Consider the following 25,984-nt stretch of genomic DNA (forward strand, 5'->3'; position numbering starts at 1 on the left):
TATCGAGAAGCGAGTTCAGGAGAGACAACAAAAACAAAAAATATTATCATGATAAGAAATCTGTCAACAGGCAAATTAATGTAGGACAGGGAGTATTTGCCCGAAATTTCGCAATTGTTTCACAGATTAAATGGATTCCAGGAGAAGTTATAAAACAATCAGGACCACTTTCATTTCATATTAAATTGCAAGATGGACGTGTCATTCGGAGACATATTGACCACATCAGAGTACGAAACTTCGATTGCACAAACAACGAAAATGAAGAAAAATGTGACAATGACAGTGATTTGTTTGAGCCAGAAATAACTATACTGATAAGTACTCCTGAGACCGAACAACTGCAAATCGAGAAACCGTCAAATATGACTGAACAAATGGAACCACGCTATCCGAAGAGAATAAGAAAAGAACCGTCGCATTGAAAGGATTTTGTGTTGAAATTAATGGTTGATTTATAAAGAGGCATAATAATCCTCACAACCGTTAGTAGTGCATTAAGTACTTCGCAGTGCATATGTGTACATATCAATTAGTGTAAAAAAATAACAACAAGACCAGTGCGAACATTTTAATTTATATTTTCATAGTAGGACATTATAGTTTCAGTGCAGACAAACTTTAACGAATGAATATTTCTGATCTGACATTTTTATTTGTTTTCAAACTGATATGGACTTATTAATCAGTAGCCGTGAAAAGATCTTAATTTTCTGTAATTGAGTTAATTTGTTTTTAATTTGTTAAAGCCGCTACATGTACTTCTATTAGTTTACCAATGAATTGAGCAAGTGCTGCTTGAGCGTCTATTGTGTTCTATGAAAGGTTGACACTACATGTTGTATGTTATGTGTGTACCAATGATATGGGCAAGTGCTGTGTGTGTATCTATTGTGTTATATGAAAGGTTGCAATACACGTTTTATATTATTTGTGTACCAATGATCTGGGCAAGTGCTGTTTGTGTATCTATTGTGTACCAATGATCTGCGCAAGTGCTGTTTGTGTATCTATTGTGTTCTACTAAAGGTTGAAACTACAGGTTGTATATTATTTGTTTGCCGATGATCTGAGCAAGTGCTGTTTGTGTGTCTATTGTGTTCTATGAACGGTTGACACTACATGTTGTATGTTATGTGTGTATAAATGATATTGGTAAGTGCTGTTTGAGTGTCTATTGTGGTCTATGAAAGGTTGACACTACACGTTTTATATTATTTGTGTACCAATGATCTGGTCAAGTACTGTTTGTCTTTCTATTGTGTTATATGAAAGGTTGACACTACACGTTTTATATCATTTGTGTACTAATGATCTGGACAAGTGCTGTTTGTGTATCTATTGTGTTATGTGAAAGATTGACACTACACGTTTTATATTCTTTGTGTATCATTGATCTGGGCAAGTGCTGTTTGTGTATCTATTGTTTTAAATGAAAGGTTGACACTACACGTTTTATATTATTTGTGTACCAATGATCTGGGCAAGTGCTGTTTGTGTATCTATTGTGTTATATGAAAGGTTGACACTACACGTTTTATATTATTTGTGTATCAATGATCTGGGCAAGTGCTGTTTGTGTATCTATTGTGTTATATGAAAGGTTGACACTACACGTTTTATATTATTTGTGTACTAATGATCTGGGAAAGTGCTGTTTGAGTATCTATTGTGTTCAATGAAAAGTTTACACTTCATGTTGACTGTTGTATATGTAAGTAAAGTATGATTACTTTTTGGCTCTTTTTTATATACATTTTAGTATTAGCATGTGTGTACAGTTGTTTTTTGTATCTGATGTGGTTGACGAAATCTTGTTTAAAATTGTGTAGGGGTATTTACATAAGTTGTTCTTTTATGTTGTAAAAAATGTAGTTTTAATTAACTTGTTTTCTAAAAAAAAAATGAAAATAACAGGTTGTGAAAAATTGACACCAGATCTATAGATCATACAGCATTATATTTGTAATCGACTGTTGTTTGTTTACTGTTCTTTTGCGTTCTTTTACTATTCTTGTTGGTTTGACCAAGTCAAAAGTGTTAACTGTTATTGTTTTGTTTCGTTGTGAGCAAGTTTCGTTATATTTTGAGTAAAGTATTCTATGATTACCATTTTGTTTATACTTGTTTTTATTGAATATTTGTCTGGTTGAAACAAAGTTTTGTTTGTTTACTGCTGTTTTAAATGTTTTTATTGGGATTTTTACTGAGCATGCGTTGTTTGTAAAATGTTTAATTGTTCTCTCTGGTCTGAACAATTGTTTTTGTTGACCGTTTTTTTGTTGTTCTGTTTTGGTCTGAGCAAGTGTGGCTTGTTTACTGTTGTTTTTTTCAAATGTTTTGTGTTCCTCTATTCTGTTCATATCACGTGTTGGTTCTTTATAGTTTCCATTTAAGATTTATGTATCGATTATGTTTCAAGTTATATGTCAGTGTGGTATTGTAACCTTTTGTAGATTGTATCAACATCTAAATACGTTCGTCTTATAAAATATGTTATGATTTTACAGGAAAAGGCATTCAAAATTTCATCTTTTTTTCAGAATTCAAAGAATATATGTTTTACTTTGAAATTGTTTAATCAGGAATTTCTTTTACTTCTAACAACGATATTCAGCATCAATCAATTAAATAATCTGTATTATTCTGTATTATCAATTCTTCCTTGTTTAAACATTTCTATCTTAATGGGAAAATGCAAAGAGTAAAAACATAAAAAAAATAAAAGATAAAAGATATACCAGAAAACAACATTTCTAAATTTGAAAATAGATTCCGTCAAGGCGTTTTCATGTTAATGAACGGACACAGGTTGGCAGTCGCACGACCGCCCGCCATACATCCCAAATTCAAAAAACGATTTCGAAAATCCAGTTGAAAGTGTGAGTTCTTAGACGTCACAAGTTTTTATCTTAATAGAATACCCGACCCCATTCGACTGAATTCATATAATCATCAGGAAAATACAAAATAGAACATATTTTTTTTCAATTTTGAAACGGACTAAAATATTGTCCACTACTTTCAGCTGTGCCATCTACTGTGTCATCTAAACCACAAGTTGCATCAAACGTTTTGTATTGCTTTTGTTGAGATAATTTAAATGTCAAATTTAACCTTAACACATCTCTGTTTTTTAAATTTGTCATGACAACCACTTTTTAACTTACATGTAGGTGCACTTGCCAGAACAACAGCAGAAGCATTCCCTAACCTTCCATCTAATGATTTTGCTGCCACTCTGATGGCATATGACTGTTTCTTCAATCCTGTAATTTCTGCAACTCTGTAAGGACCAATGTCAATAGACTGCCAACTGTCTAAATTTTCCAAGTCAAACGGGCTGTAAAAGATCCGATAGCCAGACACAGGGACTTTTGGTTCATTCCATGTGACCCGGATGGTCTTCCAACTGCTTCTACTAACAACAATCTCTTGTGGTAGTGCAGGGGGCACTGAAAAACAATCTAAAAAATCTTACAATTAAGGAACACATTTTTCATAAAAGCTTCAATATGATGCAAAAACTGGCACTTAGAAAAGTACTGTTCAGGTTTTGCAGTTTACAAAAAAATTGTCAAGTGCATAGACAACTATATTAAACAGTGTTCATTTGAAAATGAGTAAATAAATAATCTTATCTCAAATGCTTTCCCCTGAGAACAAAAGTACATATATTTATTTATACTTATCCACAAAACGTTTAGTTCACTGCACTTAGTGTGGGTGTTTACTTATTACATTAACAAGCACTATGTACCATACATTATATTATATTACAAAACATATCTTATAGATCTCTAAATAATCAACATTTTGCTTGAAAGGAAATAATACCAAAAAGATATAGTATTTCTGGCTTTGTAACAAAATATCACATGCTTAAAAAAACAACTATATGCCTATATTGCCCCTTGTCCTTAACATCTATATGCCTACATCTCCCCTTGCCCTGAACATCTAAATGCCTACATTGCCCCTTGCCCTGAGCATCTATTTGCCTATATTCCCCCTTGCACTGAACATCTTTATGGCTATATTGCCTTTTTTACTGAACATTATTAACCTATTGCCCCTTGCCCTGAACATCTAGATAGATATAGGAAGATTTGGTATGAGTGCCCATTAGACAACTCCCAATCCAAGTCACAATTATAAAAGTAAACCATTATAGGTCAAGGTACGGTCTTCAACACAGAGCCTTGGCTCACACCGAACAACAAGCTATGAAGGCCACCCAAAAAAACAAGTGTAAAACCATTCAAAGGGGAAAACCAACTGTCTAATCTATATAAAAAACGAGAAACACTTATGAACCACATAAACAAACGACAACTACTGAACATCAGATTCCTTATGCCTACATCTCCCCTTGCACTGGACATCTATATGTCTACATTGTCCCTTGCCCTGGACATCTATATGCCTACATTGTCCCTTGTCCTGGACATCTATATGTCTATAGTTATCAAAGGTACCAGGATTATAATTTAGTACGCCAGACGCGCGTTTCGTCTACATAAGACTCATTAGTGACGCTCATATCAAAATATTTATGAAGCCAAACAATTACAAAGTTGAAGAGCATTGAGGATCCAAAATTCCAAAAAGTTGTGCCAAATACGGCTAAGGAAATCTATGCCTGGAATAAGAAAATCCTTAAATTTTTCGAAAAATTTAAACTTTTGTTAACAGGAAATTTATAAAAAAAAAAAATGACCACATTATTGATATTCATGTCAACACCGAAGTGTTGACTACTGGGCTGGTGATACCCTCGGGGACGAAACGTCCACCAGCAGTGGCATCGACCCAGTGGTGTAAATAGTTATCAAAGGTACCAGGATTATAATTAAGTACGCCAGACGCGCGTTTCGTCTACATAACACTCATCAGTGACGCTCATATCAAAGTATTTATAAAACCAAACAATTACAAAGTTGAAGAGCATTGAGGATCCAAAATTCATAAAGTTGTGCCAAATACGGCTAAGGAAATCTATGCCTGGAAAAAGAAAATCCTTAGTTTTTTGAAGAAAAAAAAACTTTTGTTAACAGGAAATTTATAAAAAAAAATGACCACATTATTGATATTCATGTCAACACTGAAGTGTTGACTACTGGGCTGGTGATACCTTCGGGGACGAAACGTCCACCAGCAGTGGCATCGACCCAGTGGTGTAAATAGTTATCAAAGGTACCAGGATTATAATTTAGTATGCCAGACGCGCGTTTCGTCTACATAACACTCATCAGTGACGCTCATATCAAAATATTTATAAAGCCAAACAATTACAAAGTTGAAGAGCATTGAGGATCCAAAATTCCAAAAAGTTGTGCAAAATACGGCTAAGGAAATCTATGCCTGGAATAAGAAAATCCTTAGTTTTTCGAAAAATTTAAACTTTTGTTAACAGGAAATTCATAAAAAAAAATGACCACATTATTGTTATTCATGTCAACACCGAAGTGTTGACTACTGGGCTGGTGATACCCTCAGGGACGAAATGTCCACCAGCAGTGGCATCGACCCAGTGGTGTAAATAGTTATCAAAGGTACCAGGATTATAATTTAGTACACCAGACGCGCGTTTCGTTTACATAAGACTCATCAGTGACGCTCATATCAAAATATTTATAAAGCATTGTCCCTTGCCCTGAACATCTATATGTCTACATTTTCCCTTGCCCTGAATATCTAAATGCCTACATTGTCCCATACCCTGAACATTATTAGCCTACATTGCCCCTTGCCAATGTGCGTAAATGGCATGTGTAGATGATGATGATAGAGGTCACCCAGCGGCAAAAACAGCAAATACTAAAATAAAGTCTTTGGTTGGATCTGAGCAAGTGCTGTTTGTATATCTTTTTTGTTTTATAAAAGGTTGATACTACACGTTGAATAGTATGTGTGTACCAATGATCTGAGCAAGTGCCGTTTGTGTATCTAGTGTGTTCTACGAGAGGTTGAAACTACACTTCGTATGTTATTTATGTTCTAATGATCTTGACAAGTGCCGTTTGTGTATCTATTGTGTTCTACGAGAGGTTGAAACTACACTTCATATGTTATTTATGTTCTAATGATCTTGACAAGTGCTGTTTGTGTATATATTGTGTTCAATGAAAGGTTGACACTACAGGTTGAATATTATTTGTGTGCCGATGATCTGAACAAGTGCTGTTGGAGTATCTAGTGTGATCTATCAGAGGTTCACACTAAAGGTTGTATGTTATGTGTGTACTAATGATCCTGGCAAGTGCTGTTTGCGTATCTATTGTGTTCTACGAAAGATTGACACTACATGTTGTATGCTATTTGTTTACCAATGAATTGAGCAAGTGCTGCTTGTGCATCTGTTGTGTTCTATGAAAGGTTGACATTGCACATTGTATGTTATATGTGTACCAATGATATGAATGAGTGCTGTTTATGTATCTATTGTGTTCTATGAATGGTTAATACTATGTTGTATATGTTGTTTGTGTACCAATGATCTGATCAAGTGCTGTTTGTGTATCTGTTGTGTTCTATGAAAGAATAACAGTATATGTAATATATTGATTGTGTATCAATTATCGGGGTAAGTGCTGTTTGCGTATCTATTATGTTCTACTCAAGGTTGACACTACACGTTGTATATTTTTTGTGTACCAAGGATCTGAGCAAGTGCTGTTTGAGTATCTAGTGTGTTCTACTCAAGGTTGACACTACACGTTGTATTTTTTTTGTGTACCAAGGATCTGAGCGAGTGCTGTTTGAGTATCTATTGTGGTCTATGAAAGGTTGAGACTACAGGTTGTATGTTATGTCTGTACTAATGATCTTGGCAAGTGCTGTTTGAGTATCTATTGTGTTATATGAAAGTTTGACACTGCAGGTTGTATGTTATGTGTGTACTAATGATCTTGGCAAGTGCTGTTTGAGTATCTATTGTGTTCTATGAAAGGTTGACACAACAGGTTGTATGTTATGTGTGTACTAATGATCTTGACAAGTGCTGTTTGAGTATCTATTGTGTTATATGAAAGCTTGACACTACACGTTGTATATTATTTGTGTACTAATGATCTGGGCAAGTGCTGTATAAGTATCTATTGTGTTCAATGAAAGTTTTACACTTCATGTTGACGGTTGTATATAAAAGTAAAGTTTGATTACTTTTTGCCTCTTTTTTTTTTGTGTATATGTTTTAGTCTGAGCATGTGTTGTTTTCGTGTTTGTTCAGTTGTTTTTGTATCTTATGTGGTTGACGAAATTTTGTTTAAAATTGTGTAGGGGTATTTACATAAGATGTTCTTTTATGTTGTCAAAAATGAAGTATTAATTAACTTGTTTTCTAAAAAAAATGAAAATTACAGGTTGTGAAAAATTGACACCAGATCTGTAGATCAAACAGCATTATATTTATAATCGACTGTTGTTTATTTACTGTTTTTGTGCGTTCTTTTACGTTTTCCATTTAAGATTTATGTATCGATTATGTTTCAAGTTATATGTCAGTGTGGTATTGTAACCTATTATGGATTGTATCAACATCTAAATACGTTCGTCTTATAAAACATGTTATGATTTTACAGGATAAGGCGGCATTCAAAATTTCATCTTTTTTTCAGAATTCAAAGAATATATGTTTTACTTTGAAATTGTTTAATCAGGAATTTCTTTTACTTCTAACAACGATATTCAGCATCAATCAATTAAATAATCCGTATTATTCTGTATTATCAATTCTTCCTTGTTTAAACATTTCTATTTTAATGGGGAAATGCAAAGAGTAAAAACATAAAAAAATAAAAGATAAAAGATATACCAGAAAACAACATTTCTAAATTTGAAAATAGATTCCGTCAAGGCGTTTTCATGTTAATGAACGGACACTGTTGGCCGTCGCACAACCGCCCGCCATACATCCCAAATTCAAAAAACGATTTCGAAAATCCAGTTGAAAGTGTGAGTTCTTAGACGTCACAAGTTTTTATCTGAATAGAATACCCGACCCCATTCGACTGAATTCATATAATCATCAGGAAAATACAAAATAGAACATATTTTTTTTCAATTTTGAAACGGACTAAAATCTTGTCCACTACTTTCAGCTGTGCCATCTACTGTGTCATCTAAACCACAAGTTGCATTAAACATTTTGTATTGCTTTTGTTGAGATAATTTAAATGTCAAATTTAACCTTAACACATCTCTGTTTTTTAAATTTGTCATGAGAACCACTTTTTAACTTACATGTAGGTGCACTTGCCAGAACAACAGCAGAAGCATTCCCTAACCTTCCATCTAATGATTTTGCTGCCACTCTGATGGCATATGACTGTTTCTCCAATCCTGTAATTTCTGCAACTCTGTAAGGACCAATGTCAATAGACTGCCAACTGTCTAAATTTTCAAAGTCCCACGGGCTGTAAAAGATCCGATAGCCAGACACAGGGACTTTTGGTTCCTTCCATGTGACCCGGATGGTCTTCCAACTGCTTCTACTAACAACAATCTCTTGTGGTAGTGCAGGGGGCACTGAAAAACAATCTAAAAAATCTTACAATTAAGGAACACATTTTTCATAAAAGCTTCAATATGATGCAAAAACTGGCACTTAGAAAAGTACTGTTCAGGTTTTGCAGTTTACAAAAAAATTGTCAAGTGCATAGACAACTATATTAAACAGTGTTCATTTGAAAATGAGTAAATAAATAATTATCTCAAATGCTTTCCCCTGAGAACAAAAGTACATATATTTATTTATACTTATCCACAAAACGTTTAGTTCACTGCACTTAGTGTGGGTGTTTACTTATTACATTAACAAGCACTATGTACCATACATTATATTATATTACAAAAAATATCTTATAGATCTCTAAATAATCAACATTTTGCTTGAAAGGAAATAATACCAAAAAGATATAGTATTTCTGGCTTTGTAACAAAATATCACATGCTTAAAAAAACAACTATATGCCTATATTGCCCCTTGTCCTTAACATATATATGCCTACATCTCCCCTTGCCCTGAACTTCTAAATGCCTACATTGCCCCTTGCCCTGAGCATCTATTTGCCTATATTCCCCCTTGCACTGAACATCTATATGGCTATATTGCCTTTTGTACTGAACATTCTTAGCCTATTGTCCCTTGCCCTGAACATCTAGATAGATATAGGAAGATTTGGTATGAGTGCCCATTAGACAACTCCCAATCCAAGTCACAATTATAAAAGTAAACCATTATAGGTCAAGGTACGGTCTTCAACACAGAGCCTTGGCTCACACCGAACAACAAGCTATGAAGGCCCCCCAAAAAAACAAGTGTAAAACCATTCAAAGGGGAAAACCAACTGTCTAATCTATATAAAAAACGAGAAACACTTATGAACCACATAAACAAACGACAACTACTGAACATCAGATTACTTATGCCTACATCTCCCCTTGCACTGGACATCTATATGTCTACATTGTCCCTTGTCCTGGACATCTATATACCTACATTGTCCCTTGTCCTGGACATCTATATGTCTATAGTTAACAAAGGTACCAGGATTATAATTTAGTACGCCAGACGCGCGTTTCGTCTACATAAGACTCATCAGTGACGCCCATATCAAAATATTTATAAAGCCAAACAATTACAAAGTTGAAGAGCATTGAGGATCCAAAATTCCAAAAAGTTGTGCAAAATACGGCTAAGGAAATCTATGCCTGGAATAAGAAAATCCTTAGTTTTTCGAAAAATTTAAACTTTTGTTAACAGGAAATTTTTAAAAAAAAAATGACCACATTATTGTTATTCATGTCAACACCGAAGTGTTGACTTCTGGGCTGGTGATAACCTCTGGGACGAAACGTCCACCAGCAGTGGCATCGACCCAGTGGTGTAAATGGTTATCAAAGGTACCAGGATTATAATTTAGTACACCAGACGCGCGTTTCGTGTACATAAGACTCATCAGTGACGCTCATATCAAAATATTGATAAGCATTGTCCCTTGCCCTGAACATCTATATGTCTACATTTTCCCTTGCCCTGAATATCTATATGCCTACGTTGCCTCTTGCCCTGAACATAGTGATGCCTTCATTGTTCCTTGCCCTCAACATTATTAGCCTACATTGCCCTGAACATCTAAATGCCTACATTGTCCCATACCCTGAACATTATAAGCCTACATTGACCCTTGCCAATATGCGTAAATGGCATGTGTAGATGTTGATGATAGAGGTTACCCAGCGGCAAAAACAGAAAATACTGAAATTAAAGTCTTTGGTTTGATCTGAGCAAGTGCTGTGTGTATATCTTTTTTGTTTTATAAAAGGTTGATACTACACGTTGAATAGTATGTGTGTACCAATGATCTGAGCAAGTGCCGTTTGTGTATCTATTGTGTTCTACGAGAGGTTGAAACTACACTTCGTATGTTATTTATGTTCTAATGATCTTGACAAGTGCTGTTTGTGTATATATTGTGTTCAATGAAAGGTTGACACTACAGGTTGAATTTTATTTGTGTGCCGATGATCTGAACAAGTGCTGTTGGAGTATCTAGTGTGTTCTATCAGAGGTTCACACTAACGGTTGTATGTTATGTGTGTACTAATGATCTTGGCAAGTGCTATTTGCGTATCTATTGTGTTCTACGAAAGATTGACACTACATGTTGTATGCTATTTGTTTACCAATGAATTGAGCAAGTGCTGCTTGGGCATCTGTCGTGTTCTATGAAAGGTTGACATTGCACATTGTATGTTATATGTGTACCAATGATCTGAATGAGTGCTGTTTACGTATCTATTGTGTTCTATGAATGGTTAATACTATGTTGTATATGTTGTTTGTGTACCAATGATCTGAGCAAGTGCTGTTTGTGTATCTGTTGTGTTCTATGAAAGAATAACAGTATATGTAATATATTGCTTGTGTATCAATTATCGGAGTAAGTGCTGTTTGCGTATCTATCATGTTCTACTCAAGGTTGACACTACACGTTGTATATTTTTTGTGTACCAAGGATCTGAGCAAGTGCTGTTTGAGTATCTATTGTGGTCTATGAAAGGTTGAGACTACAGGTTGTATGTTATGTGTGTACTAATGATCTTGGCAAGTGCTGTTTGAGTATCTATTGTGTTATATGAAAGGTTGAGACTACAGGTTGTATGTTATGTGTGTACTAATGATCTTGGCAAGTGCTGTTTGAGTATCTATTGTGTTATATGAAAGCTTGACACTACACGTTGTACATTATTTGTGTACTAATGATCTGGGCAAGTGCTGTATACGTATCTATTGTGTTCAATGAAAGTTTTACACTTCATGTTGACGGTTGTATATAAAAGTAAAGTTTGATTACTTTTTGCCTCGTTTTTTTTTTGTATATGTTTTAGTCTGAGCATGTGTTGTTTTCGTGTTTGTTCAGTTGTTTTTGTATCTTATGTGGTTGACGAAATTTTGTTTAAAATTGTGTATTTACATAAGATGTTCTTTTATGTTGTCAAAAATGTAGTATTAATTAACTTGTTTTCTAAAAAAAAAAATGAAAATTACAGGTTGTGAAAAATTGACACCAGATCTATAGATCAAACAGCATTATATTTATAATCGACTGTTGTTTATTTACTGTTTTTTTGCGTTCTTTTACTATTCTTGTTGGTTTGACCAAGTCAAAAGTGTTAACTGTTATTGTTTTGTTTCGTTGTGAGCAAGTTTCGTTATATTTTCAGTAAAGTATTCTATAATTACCATTTTGTTTATACTTGTTTTTATTGGATTTTTGTCTGGTTGAAACAAAGTTTTGTTTGTTTACTGCTGTTTTAAATGTTTTTATTGGGATTTTTACTGAGCATGCGTTGTTTGTAAAATGTTTAATTGTTCTCTCTGGTCTGAACAATTGTTGTTTTTGTTCTGTTTTGGTCTGAGCAAGTGTGGCTTGTTAACTGTTGTTTTTTCAAATGTTTTGTGTTCCTCTATTCTGTTCTTAGCACGTGTTGGTTCTTTATAGTTTACATTTAAGATTTATGTATCGATTATGTTTAAAGTTATATGTCAGTGTGGTATTGTACCCTATTATAGATTGTATAAACATCTAAATACGTTCGTCTTATAAAACATGTAATGATTTTACAGGATAAGGCGGCATTCAAAATGTCATCTTTTTTTCATAATTTAAAGAATATATGTTTTACTTTGAAATTGTTTAATCAGGAATTTCTTTTACTTCTAACAACGATATTCAGTATAAATCAATTAAATAATCTGTATTATTCTGTATTATCAATTCTTCCTTGTTTAAACATTTCTATTTTAATGGGGAAATGCAAAGAGTAAAAACATAAAAAAAATAAAAGATAAAAGATATACCAGAAAACATAATTTCTAAAGGAGTAGGTTCAGTAAGACCCCTTATTGGCCTTAAAATATAGCAGTTTTAGAAAATTGTGAAAATGTAGTCGTTAAGGTATTTATTGAATTTTAGAATGCTTCTGCTACATAAGAATGGGCTGTTTTTGATAATATAATGCACATATATCGGGTACTAGCATCATTAAGTCATGCTAAATTACTGAAATCTTCACAATTTTAGCATTTTAGTTAAATTTTAGATGGTTCCCGTCTTAAATGAAAGTGGCCGCATTCGTGTTCATTCATAATATTGAAATGTAAGTTGTATTTGAGTATAATACATAATATATATATATAAAGGTTGAGGATGAACACTGATGCGGCCACTTTCATTTTTGACAAAAACCATCTGAAAAGGGACGATTTTTTGCATATTTGATAGATTTTTCATATTTAAGCTTGAATCGGAGCGTTTTCAATTACTTATTCGGTTAAAATCTTTCACATACACTAATTGAAACAATTGAAATAGACACTTAAGTGTTTAAAAAGTGTCTAAAATCTTTCGTTAGATGAACTTGAAAATTGAGGCCGAAATTGGCACTAACCGGACCTACTCCTTTGAAAATAGATTTCGTCAAGGCGTTTTCATGTTAATGAACGGACACTGGTTGGCAGTCGCACGACCACAAGCCATACATCCCAAATTCAAAAAACGATTTCGAAAATCCAGTTGAAAGTGTGAGTTCTTAGACGTCACAAGTTTTTATCTTAAAAGAATACCCGACCCCATTCGACTGAATTCATATAATCATCAGGAAAAATACAAAAAAGAACATATTTTTTTCAATTTTGAAACGGACTAAAATCTTGTCCACTACTTTCAGCTGTGCCATCTACTGTGTCATCTAAACCACAAGTTGCATCAAACATTTTGTATTGCTTTTGTTGAGATAATTTAAATGTCAAATTTAACCTTAACACATCTCTGTTTTTTTAAATTTTCCATGACAACCACTTTTTAACTTACATGTAGGTGCACTTGCCAGAACAACAGCAGAAGCATTCCCTAACTTTCCATCTAATGATTTTGCTGCCACTCTGATGGCATATGACTGTTTCTCCAATCCTGTAATTTCTGCAACTCTGTAAGGACCAATGTCAATAGACTGCCAACTGTCTAAATTTTCAAGGTCAAACGTGCTGTAAAAGATCCGATAGCCAGACACAGGGACTTTTGGTTCATTCCATGTGACCTGGATGGTCTTCCAACTGCTTCTACTAACAACAATCTCTTGTGGTAGTGCAGGGGGCACTGAAAAACAATCTAAAAAATCTTACAATTAAGGAACACATTTTTCATAAAAGCTTCAATATGATGCAAAAACTAGCACTTATAAAAGTACTGTTCAGATTTTGCAGTTTACAAACAAATGTCAAACAGTGTTTATTTAAAAATGAGATACAGAAGGACAATTATAGTAAATAAACAATTTTATCTCTAATGTTTTCCACTGAGAATTAAAGTACATATATATTTATTTATACTTATCCACAAAACTTCTAGTGCACTGCACTCAGTGTGGGTGTTTACTTATTACCTTAACAAGCACTTATATCATACATTATCTTATACTAGTATTACAAAACATTTCTTATAGATCTCTAAATAATCAACATTTAGCTTGAATAGAAATAATACCTAAAAGCTATAGCATTTCTGGATTAGTAACAAAATATCACATGCTGAAAAAACATCTAAATGCCTACATTGTCCCTTGCCCTGAAGATCTATAATTATTATGTCTACATTGCCTTTTGTACTGAACATTATTAACCGATATTGCCCCTTGCTCTGAACATCTATACAGATATAGGAAGATTTGGTATGAAAGCCCATGACACAACTCTTCATCCAAGTCAAAAATATAAAAGTAAACCATTATAGGTCAAGGTACGGTCTTCAACACGGAGCCTTGGCTCACACCGAACAACAAGCTATAAAGGCCCCCCAAAAAAACTAATGTAAAACCATTCAAACGGGAAAACCAACTGTCTAATCTATAATAAAACGAGAAACGCTTATGAACCACATAAATAAACGACAACTAATGAACATCAGATTCCTGATGCCTACATCTCCCCTTGCCCTGGACATCTATATGCATACATTACCCTTGCCCTGAATATCAATATGTCTACATTGTCCCTTGCTCTGAACATATGTATGCCTACATTGTCCCATGCCCTGAACATCTGTATTCATAAATCGCCCCTTGCCCTGGACATCTATATGCCTATGTTGCCCATTGCCCTGAACATCTACATGTATATGCCAGCATTTCTCCTTGCTGTGAACATCTATATGCCTACATTGCCCCGTGCCCTGAACATATGAATGCCTACATTACCCTTGCCCTGAACATAGTTATCCCACATTGTCCCTTGCCCCGCACTTCATAAGCTTATATTGCCCTGAACATCCTTATATCTACATTTTTCCTTGCCCTTAACATTATAAGCCTACATTGAACTGAACATCTATATGCCTACATTGTCCCTTGCCCCGACATTATTAGCCTACATTGTCCCTTACCCTGAACATTATTAGCCTGCATTGCCCTGAACATCTATATGCCTTAATTGTCCCTTACCCTGAACATAATTTATTAGCCTACATTGTCCTTAACATCTATATGCCTACATTGTCCCTTACCCTGCATATTTTTAGCCTACATTGCCCTGAACCTCTATGTGCCTACATTGTTCCTTATCCTGAACATTATTAGCCTTCATTGCTCCTTGTCCATGTGCAGAAATGGCAAACATTCCCATGGGTAGATGATGGTGATGATGGAGGTTACGCAGCGGCAAATTAATATGCATATTCAGAACGACAACATGTTAATACAATATGAAAATTAACCCTGCTTTTACTAGACCGACTTACTGAGCCGGGTTATTAACGTTTTAGTTCACAAAGTAACAGTCTACAGGAAGACATGTCACGTTACCTGGCCTCATTATTCAAACTTCGAGCCGACCAGTCTTTACTCTTACTTCTTTATGCTGCGTATTTAGCGGAGAAGCAGCAAAAACTAATATCAAAGTCTTTGATTTGACCCGATCTGGGTTCGAACTAACGAACTCCTGTACTCGAGGCAAAAACGCTACCATGAGACCACCGAGGCGTTTCACGTGTGTAGAAATGGCAATTAAACATGCTAATGTGAAGAAGTGGAAAACATCCAAATGTGTAGAGATGGCAAGCATCCCTATGTGTAGAAATGGTTAACAACCCCTTGTGCAAAAAATGTTTTGTAGGAAAGGCAAACATCGATCCACATGTGTAGAAATGACAAGGACATTTGTGTACCAAGCTTGCCTTCTGTTTATCAAAAGCTTCTAGAGGTAAACATTGTTAAAGTTTGGTTTTAATGATCAATTAACAAAATGAATTTTTATTTTGGGACATTTTACACAAGTTACAACAAATGTTGTTCGAATACCTATTTCCATCATTTCTGTGTTCATTTTTCTCAAAAATAGAAGATAAAAATATCAAATGAAAACAGTAAAAGCTATAACAAATAGACATATTACATCTTACATAAAAGCTGCTGTATACAATTACTTTCTTGTTCACGCTTTTTATCTGTAAATGTTTAAAAAAAAAAAAAAAAAAAAAAAAAAAAAAAAATCTATGACAATTTATACAAAAGCACACATTCAATTCAATTTGGCAAACTATACATGTTGTAGTTCAAAAAGTGTGTTTACCCTTAAATCACAAAAACTAAGTTATAAAAAACAAATCTTTAAAAAAAGATTGCAAAATATAAATTGTATACTGTTCTCTAACGTGCAATTTCCAATCTAAGTTTTCAAATAAATACAGTACTGTCACTTTTTACTTATCTTTTGATAACAGGCACAAATCAATTTTGTTAATAACCAATTGTCTAAAACATGGATGTATAGTCTGCTTATAACTGCAGAAAAACAGCTATCATTTCACAGATCATTATAACCCTACATCAAACTGTTTAAAGTATTTAATAACAGGTATTATATAGTTAAATTATAATTATATTGTTCTCGATTGTTCTCGATTTAGAAAATGAAATGTCATCAATTTGTTTTCCATTGAATTTCAATTTTCTTCCAAATGTTTTTTTTTCTCGAAACATCCAGGGATCGTTTCAACCATTAAAAGAGATTTCTGTCAGAAAACTTCTTGAAATCTGTTTAGACTATCTAAATCTTGTCAGCTAGGCTATGTTCTGGATAAGACAGAAACTATGTACTTTCTTTACTTCTTCCTAACTTTATTTCTAATTGACATATGAAGTTTAATTTTTCTATGCTAAACAATGTAGGATCATATCAATTTTCATGGAAATACGCTTAAGTGACCAATTAGCTTGACACTTATTTTAACTCCAAATTAACATGTAATTATATAGATGTTTCTCATTCTCAAGCATTCTAACTTACATTTAAAGCATATCTTGACCCACAGAAATAAAAAGTGCATGACCTTATTGTGTGACTCTAAAGTATAAATAGTAGTCTAAGAGTTTATAGTATATTATATCTCTATTATATAGATTTTTTTCCTATTTTGATATAAATCAGATTTTTTTTCGGAAAAAGTACTTCTTTGCTTATTTCTATAAAACATTTTTACACAATAGTTCCTTGTGTTTTTTGTCACACAATTTTGTCCTCAAAATTGGTCATGCCACAGCTTTAACTGTAAATTAACAGTTCTTAATTTTTTAATAATATTTTCTAAAAGTCATCCCGATAAAAACCCCAAAGTATATGAATACTAATACCCCCTTCACATACACGAATGTTTCTTACGAATGCTAACGAATCACCAAAATTTACAAGATTCGTTAAACTTTAACGAATCTTTTGCGAATAAACCACTTTTACGAGTGATTTGCGAGTGCTTTACGATTGGTTACGATTTACTAAGAATGAATGCGATGCTTTTACGATAACAGTAGACGATTCATTGCGAATAGATACGAGCAATTAACGAATGCATACGAGTGTTTTGCGAGCACAATACGAATGGTAACGATCTGATCCAAGTTTTTACGATTGGTTAACGAATAGTTTACGATAGCCCACGAACATTTGCGATTGAGTTACGAGTGTTTTACGAATGTTTATTTTTTTTGCAATGGGAAATGCATGCACTCATATAGATAGTAGGCCATACAGTCTCATTTATTATCCATGTAAACATTCGGAGTAACAAGACATGTCTTACGAGAGAAATAAATTATTACTCTTCCATAACTTCCTTCGACTTCTTCTTCCACTGGCACAGAGGGCAGAGGAAGAAAATCAACAACTGTTTCCTCTTTGTTTTAGGAGGAGGAGGAGGCGGACTCAACGTAGATTTTGGTGCAGGCCATGGCTCATCAGAAGAACTTTGTTTGGACAATATGACCAACTCCTGCATGAGCTTAACCGGGAAGATGCGTCTGGTTACAGAAACTTTTTAAGAGTTGATGCCGACTTGTTTGGGGAGATACTTGACAGAATTACCCCTGCAATCAGAAAAAGCTCTACCTCTTTCAGGTAAGTACTTCAATTTTCAAGCAAAATAAAACAGAAATGTACATTAAGAATAATAGTTAGTTTTATTTTGTATGCTGACTATATCATATGAATATCCGACGGTGCCGAAGGACGAGGCTTGGATTTTCCGCATGATATAGTCAGTTTAGAAAACCATACTAACTGTTTTTTCAGAAATTCATATCTAAGTAAAAAGGTCAGCAAAACAATCTTTTAAAAAAATTTCCTTAAGCACTTTGCTTCTAAATAATTCAATTTAATACAAAGTGAACAAAGTACGTGTTAGTAACGCCCCAAATAACGTTCGTATTCATATGGAAGTGGGTATATTAAACTGTCTTGTCTTTTGTTATTCTAATGTATGACACATTTCCAGTTTACCTTTTATGCGACAAAAAATATTCTTTTAATTGCATTGTAAGTTTAGATAAATATTTCTCGTTACAGGGAACCACTTGAACCAGGACTGAAGTTAGCCGTTACACTCAGACATTTGGCTACCGGTTCCACGTATGCTGATCTTATGTATGCCTTTCGTGTTGCCCGGAACTCCATATCACTCTTTGTGCCTAAAGTCTGCGAAGCAATTTACTTAGCATACAAAGATGAAGTCATGCCGGATGAGATTACGACGGAAGATTGGATGCGTATAGCATCTGACTTTGAAAGAATATGGAACCTCCCACACGCTTGTGGTGCTTTGGATGGGAAGCACATTAGAATAAGAAAACCGCCTAACTCGGGGTCGTTATTTTTTAACTACAAACATTTCTTCTCTACAGTGATGATGGCTCTAGTTGATGCAGATTATAAGTTTATTTGGCTGAGTGTGGGCTCATACGGAAGTGCATCTGATAGCCAGATATTTAGGGACTCGGAACTACGACCAATGTTAGAAGATGGAACTTTGGATCTTCCGCCTCCCTCCCCTCTTCCAAATGGTGAAACAGATATTCCTTATTTTCTTATTGGCGATGACGCATTTCCTCTCCGATCATGGATGATGAAACCCTATTCAAGAAAACGTTTAGACCACGATGAGCGCATCTTTAACTATAGGTTGTCCCGTGCACGTAGAATTGTGGAGAATGCTTTTGGCATTCTTGCCATGAGATTTCAGATTTTGATTGGAACTATGCAACAACTGCCAGAAACAGTAGATTTAATCGTACTGTCTTGTACTACTCTTCATAACTTACTTCGGATAAGGAAACGTGCTGATCTACAACTGTTTGCTGACGAAGAAGACAACAATCATAATTTAATAGAGGGACAATGGCGACAAGGTGCGCAACTTACCGACGGAGACCCAGGGTATCAGAGAAATTTTGGTAACGCTGCTGGAATTGATCAAAGGAACTATCTTAAAAATTACTTCAACTCGGAAGCAGGCGCCGTAGATTGGCAAGAGAACATGATTTGACTGGTTCAGAAACATTGATTGTTTTGAATGCATCAGTATTGTGTTAATTGATGTAATGTTTAAAAATAAAAATTTAGATATAGATAGGACTATAAAAAATCTCAGAATGAGGTTCTATCATAATGAATAATTCACTCCAACTTTGTTTGACATACACTTTATAATACAAATTTGTTGCAATACTAGTACTTGGAATGGTATTTAAGGGATAGAATATGAGTGAAAACGGGGAATGTGTCAAAGAGGCAACGACCCAACACGCGCAAAAAAGAATAGGTTGAGTTTAAACACAAACTTTGATAAGCATCAATAAATGAGTTTCAGAATGATTTTGACATTTAAGCTAAACGACGGTTGTCACACTTGAAGCAGGAGCTGCTAACCCTTCCAGGGTACTTGAGTTCACCACATTTTGTTTTTGTTTGGGGTCCATGTTGCTTTGTTTTTAGTTTTTGTTATGTTGTGATTTGTGTTGCCTGTTGTGTATTTGCCATGGCATTGTCTTCTTTGTGGTTTATGATTATTGATTGCTCCTTAGTGTGTTCGAATTTGATTTACAACTAAATGTACATTGAAAAGGGCACAGGCGCCAAGTAATGGCAAAAGATTCCGTTTGCATATTACACTTTTCAGCGATGTCATTTTTTATTGGTTTTGTTTAAAAATTTTGGTTCCTAAAATAAACAACATAAACAAATGTGGATTAACCTATTTCTTTTCATTCTCAAAAAAAGCTACAAATTTTCTACAATCTACAAATAGTTATACATTTAAAGGTTCTCTATTCAAGATTTTCCTAAATCTTTTAGAATAAAAACAAAACCCCAATTTTATCGTCAAATCATTTGTTAAATATTCCTATTTGTAAAACATTCGCAAAGCACTCGCAAAGCAGTCGCAAAGTATTCGTATACATTCGTAAAGCAATCGGATATATTCGTAAAGCACTCGCGTGAATTCGTATCAATTCGTTAATCCATCGCAAAGCGATCGTAAACTGCTCGCAACTATTCGTAAATGAATCGTTAATGCCCGCGTCACACTGTCCCGATTTTTACACCGATGGCAACACGATAATGGAAATTTTTAAAATCGGGACTGATCGTATCCAGATCGGGCTATTCGTAGTGCCATCTTTAACTATCGTAGAACCATCGGCCACTTTTTCTAGCCTTCGGGGACAACTTCGGGAAGGGTTCTAAATTTTTTAACATGTTAAAAAATCCCCGAAGGTGCGTCCGATGTTGAGGGTTCGTATTGAGTTCGTATCACCATCCTCACCATCGTAATGTCACCGGGAATGCATCTTTGCACATCGTAATGCATTCGTGTTTCCATCGTTTCCATCGTGCAGTTTTGACATTACGATGTCTACACGAATGAATCACGAAGATACCCGAAGGTCTTACGATGGCAACACGACTTCGTGAAGACCTCGTAATCCCGTCGTGTTGCCATCGAATAAAAGTACGAAGGCGACAAGATGGAACTACGACGGCAATAAATCCAGCTAAATGTAAGTTAATTTTCGCGCTAAAATACATTTAAAGTGCCATGCGCGATATGCACTAGCCAATCTAATACGACAGCTAAGAAAGACGTTCACAAAACATGGAGCTCATATCATATGATTCTATGAGAACAAGAAAGGCGACAGCGTTGTTTCTATTAATTCAAATGGAACAAGAAGAGCTATTACAGGCTCAGGATTTACTTTTACAAGTAAAATATTATTTTTTGTCAATTTTTCATATCAAGTAACATAATGAAAATCATAAACGCGCCTCGTACACCAACACTGCAGGTACACGTATATAGGGAAACCAACTTTTTCTTCATTATTCTGATTTTTTTATGTATTGTCTGAGTTGTTGTCATACGAATGTTTACTCCATAACCATTTTGTTTTCTATATGTCATATTTTGCCGCATTTGTTGCTTTCCCCACATCCTTCGTTTTGTTTATATTATTATGATATTCTCCTGGAAAGAGCTCTTTTTGAATAAAAGGGATCAACGAACCCATTACCTTACCTTTAAGATAGATCAGTAAACATGGGCATAATTATGGGTGATTATTCAGACTAGTGCACACATTTTACGGTTCAAACAAGGCATAGCCGAGCGTGGCATCCCCTCGTATGTAACATATTGGGGACAAATATGGACACTATATTTGTATATGACACATGCAAAAATGGTAAATTGAATATGCATATTTGATACATAAACTATTTTTTTAGAAATCAACCAAAACATTCAGTAACTGGAAATACCTTTAATATTGTCTTTAGAACCAGCAGGTAAAAAAATGAGCAACCAATTTTCTGTGTATTATGATATTTCAAGGAGAAAAAACAAGTTCATCTGCATGACCTTGACCTTTGGCCTTGAACGTAAAAAATGTCAGATCATTACAAGGAGGAACAATATACCAAATGTGGTTAAAATCTTTTGAAGCATATTGGTTTTAGAGTGTCCACAAGGGTGATATTGCCTTGTATTACAACTGCCACTGTGACCTTGACCTTTGAACTTTAAAGTCAATAGCGCTTAAGATATTCTTAACGAGTAACACCATACCAAGTTTTGAGCATTTTGGTTCTAGAGTGTCCATAACAATTTTATCTACACGCAACTTACATGTAGTAGGCGAGGGGATAATAAACTAAGTTTTATAAGAATTAGACAAAATGATCGACTTCCCGCCATGCATGGCAGACTTGTACAGAAACGATATGTTGTCGAAATTTTGTTCGTATCTTTTAGACATCGTGTGGCCATCGCGCCATCATCGTAATCCATCGTGTAGCCTTCGTAATTCATCGTGTAGCCTTCGTGATCCATCGTGTAGGCTTCGGATGAGATATGAAGCTTAAATACCCGTCTTCGGTTAACCTTCGTATGTCCATCTTTTGCTATCGTATATAATTTCGGCACCATCGTATAGACTTCGTTATTCATCGTACTTGCTTCGGTCACTTTTTGGTATTTTCACGAGATCGGGACCAACTTCGTACGAACTTACAATTTTCGCATTCGGGTGTCCATCGTATATAAAAATCGGGACAGTGTGACGCGGGCATAAACATTCTTAAATCAAACTGTTCACGATTTCTTGCGAATGATTTACGAGTTGTTGCGATCGGTTAACGATGCATTAACGAATTGTTGCGAGTGATTTGCGAGCTCTTTACGAATGAAATGATTCATGGACATTCGTGTAAAATTTTTGGCATGTCCAAAAATTTCCAAATAGTTTTACGAATCGATACGATTGTCTGCGAATGTCTACGATTTGTTTAAGAGTGGTTTACGATTGCTTGCGAGTGATTTACGATTGCTTGCGAGTGGTTTACGATTGCTTGCGAATGCTTGCATTTGATAAAACAAACAACATTCGTAAGGAATCGTAAGACACATTCGTGTATGTGAAGGGGGTATTACATAACTATGTACAATCTTTATATACACCAATAGGAAAATAAATAAAATTCCTATTGCCCCCTTATCCATCCTCTCTAATATAAGTATCTACCTTAGTGTTACCTCAAAACAGATGCTGAGTTTCTTGTTTTTATGATGATAGATATTTTTACAACATTAACACTTGCACTTGATCCATGATAACTTGCATAATTTACATAAGCAATAAACAAACAAGAGTTGGCTACAAAGAGGGGCCATACTTAATTCAAAAGAACTTAAATACTACAGAAATATAGAAAAATATACAAAATAGAAGTAAACCCGTATGAGCCCCAACCCTTGCAATAACAATACATTACAAAGTATCTTAATTTCTGTAAATCATTTAGTATGTTTGTTCAGTTATTAAAACTGATGTCTGATTTTTCACTAATATTTCTGTAATACTAAAATAAGATAAAAGTTATAACCCAATCCAAACATTCATATAATGAAATACCTGGAAATAATATCATTTAAATGGAAAAAAAATCTTAATTTAGAACCAAGATAGTTATAATGTTACAACACAAATTATATTTTGGCACAAAACCAATATTTATTTTACGTGTGTCTGTTTGTATAAAAATTGGATATATATCTCACCTAAAAAAAAAACTCAAAAATAAAACATTCACAGAAAGTTTGTCTCACTTACATTTTTGTGATAAAGTTCCTGTCCAACTAATTATTACCATCAAAGAAAACAAGTATATAACTGATAGCTTCAGATCCATGTTGAAATGCCTGTACTGGTATCCTGTTTATGTAAGAGCTGTCTATAGAACTACCATGATAATGATTGATGTTTTAATGGAATAAATGTACATGCAAAAATAAGTGAAAACAGTCATGCTTTTTACAAATTGTTTGTTCCTTTTGAAAAAAAAAATCTGCTGAAATTAGTGCTATATAAAAATATTCCAAGAAAGGTGTGTCAAGAAAGATTTGTTTGGGGTTCTAATTATTTTTTCTTTACATCATTAACAAGTTCTATGTATTCTGATTGTTGGTTGCCTAACGTCAAGTGGCAAATATTTTCTATATTCTGTAATTTCTATCCATATCTAAACCTATAGAGATCACTCCATTTGCTATATGCTAAATGTAACATTGAGAGAGGAAATAGGGAATGTGTCAAAGCGACAACAACCCGACCATAGAGCAGACAACATCCGAAGGCCACCAATTGGTCTTAAATTAATTTGTTTTTATAGCGTGTTGCAGTTAATCAAAGGTTACCAATCGATGTAACTTATAAAATATGAACAAAATAAGAACAAATAAAAATATTTACATATTTTATTTTGCTCATAGTAGGTACAATTGATGTATCATATAATATAATATGAAGTCTTTTAAAAAAATAATTTTTTTTTAGTCTAAGATGCATGTTTTTTTTAATTATTTTTTATTAGCTTTGAACTAGCAGTCAGTACTGCGAGTACTCTCAGATCTGTACTTAGTGTCTTTGTTGTGGTAATGTCCCAAGCCAGGAGCCTGTAAGTCAGTGGTTGTCGTTTGTTGCCGTGTAACATATTTGTTTTTCGTTCATTATTTTGTACATAAATTATGCCATTAGTTTTCTCGTTTTACATTAGTCATTTTGGGGCCTTTTGTAGCTATTTGATATGGGATTTGCTCATTGTTGAAGGCCGTATGGTGACCTATAGTTGTTAATTTCTGTCATTTGGTCTCTTTGGGAGAGTTGTCTCATTGACAATCATTCCACATCTTCTTATTTCTTATGGAAGTCTGGCTCTTTATAATTGATGAATAGTCCTGTTGACTGCAAAAACAATGGGAAAATTGGAAAAAACAACCTTTAATAGTGATTCTTGGAATGGCTAATCTGGAAAAATTCTAGACAGCAGCAAATTTAGAGAAAATAGATGGGGGTACAAGAAATGATTTTACCAGAAGCATGTGTATCCCTTATAAAAAAAAGTTCTTTCAAATTTCTCAAATATGTATTTTTTCAATCAATTATAACAAAGAAGTTGAAATAATAAGATTTGTGTTCTAAATAAAGAGAAAATTCCAAAATTTACAAATTGACAGAAATTGAGAATGGTCAATTTGACACAAAAAAGCAATAAAATTTTATAAAACTTTCTTATATTAACACCTACTTCTAGTTTTTTTTTAAAGTTATATCTATTGAGATTGATCCACTCTATCTTTATTGAAAGTATGAAAAGTTTAATTGTGAAACTTTGATTTTTTTCATGATAATTGCCCAAAAATGGATAACATTTGATGAAAACTGAGAAAATCATCAGAATTGGGTACTTGCAAATGGCTGTAGCAAAAATAAGTGCACCACCATATGATTTTCGTCACCAATTAGTTTTCTAGAGTCATATAAACCCAAAAATCAGGTTCAGAAAAAAAGTTTAATTCAAGATCGTAAAAGATCTATTTCATAAATCAGAAATATTATATTTTTTTAATCAAAAGTGTATCAATCTAATGATTTAAAAAACATATTTTTTATACTTTTATAAAATTAATATTAAATGTGCAATACTTAATTCTTGTTTATTTAGCAAAACAAACAACAGTTACCTTGTTTATCTAAGAACATTTAATACATAAAATAATGTGGGACAATCAGAACTTTTCATGTGGGACAATCAGAACTCTAAAATTTTAAAAAGTGGGACAATCGGGAATAAACCTTAAATGTAGCGAGAAACTCCCGCACCCGGAGGCGTCCTTCGGCTGTTTTCTTAGTTTTCTTTCAGGTAACTGAAATCATCTGATATTTCATTACATCCTTATCCTACATTTTGTAAGTCCCTTTTGAAAAATATGGACTTTCTTCCTCTATGATCTTTTTTAAATCATATCTTTCCCAGAAAATGATATTATCAGAGAATTTTTTATTCAAATTCAAAGAGGATGTAAATGGTATAATTTAAGGTATCATAAATAGCCACATATAAAGAATTTCATATGGCTTTTTTAATATTACATCTTAGCAATCCAAGACACAAATATAACCCCCCAAATTTGTATGGGTAAATTTTATCCAAAAGATCAACTCCGTTCTCGATAATATTTTTGGTCGTCCGTTTAGATTCCGATTAGTTTTACGATGCGGGATATTTGAAGTTGTTACAAGTGTGTATTGCAACTGC

At 34.0% G+C, this 25,984-nt stretch overlaps 2 protein-coding genes across 3 annotated transcripts in view; one reads left to right on the forward strand and one right to left on the reverse strand.

The window, feature by feature from the left end:
- LOC139524322 (uncharacterized) overlaps positions 1 to 23,632 on the reverse strand; it is a 60,623-nt gene extending 36,991 nt beyond the window's left edge. Inside the window, exons 1-4 of one of the 2 annotated variants that reach the window (XM_071319071.1) lie at positions 23,500 to 23,632; positions 13,380 to 13,664; positions 8,245 to 8,529; positions 3,171 to 3,455 (exon numbers count right to left, since the gene is read on the reverse strand). In XM_071319071.1, the coding sequence (XP_071175172.1) occupies positions 3,171 to 3,455; positions 8,245 to 8,529; positions 13,380 to 13,664; positions 23,500 to 23,578 (934 nt within the window). In that variant the 5' untranslated portion in view covers positions 23,579 to 23,632. The remainder of the gene's footprint in view (positions 1 to 3,170; positions 3,456 to 8,244; positions 8,530 to 13,379; positions 13,665 to 23,499) is intronic. The other variant, XM_071319072.1, reaches the window with a different exon arrangement.
- LOC139524323 (uncharacterized) lies at positions 17,200 to 19,513 on the forward strand. The gene is made up of 2 exons (XM_071319073.1): positions 17,200 to 17,950; positions 18,398 to 19,513. The coding sequence occupies exons 1-2, from the start codon at positions 17,628 to 17,630 to the stop codon at positions 19,371 to 19,373; spliced, it is 1,299 nt and encodes a 432-aa protein (XP_071175174.1). The 5' UTR covers positions 17,200 to 17,627; the 3' UTR covers positions 19,374 to 19,513.
- Positions 23,633 to 25,984: the final 2,352 nt, after the last annotated feature.

The sequence above is a fragment of the Mytilus edulis genome, chromosome 5 (assembly GCF_963676685.1).
Source record: "Mytilus edulis chromosome 5, xbMytEdul2.2, whole genome shotgun sequence".
Lineage (NCBI taxonomy): Eukaryota > Metazoa > Mollusca > Bivalvia > Mytilida > Mytilidae > Mytilus > Mytilus edulis.

Coding starts and splice junctions, on each gene's coding strand:
- LOC139524323 (XM_071319073.1), top strand. CDS start 17,628: ATGTCTTACGAGAGAAATAAATTATTACTCTTCCATAACTTCCTTCGA. Junction 17,951..18,397: donor AAAAGCTCTACCTCTTTCAG/GTAAGTACTTCA, acceptor TTCTCGTTACAG/GGAACCACTTGAACCAGGAC.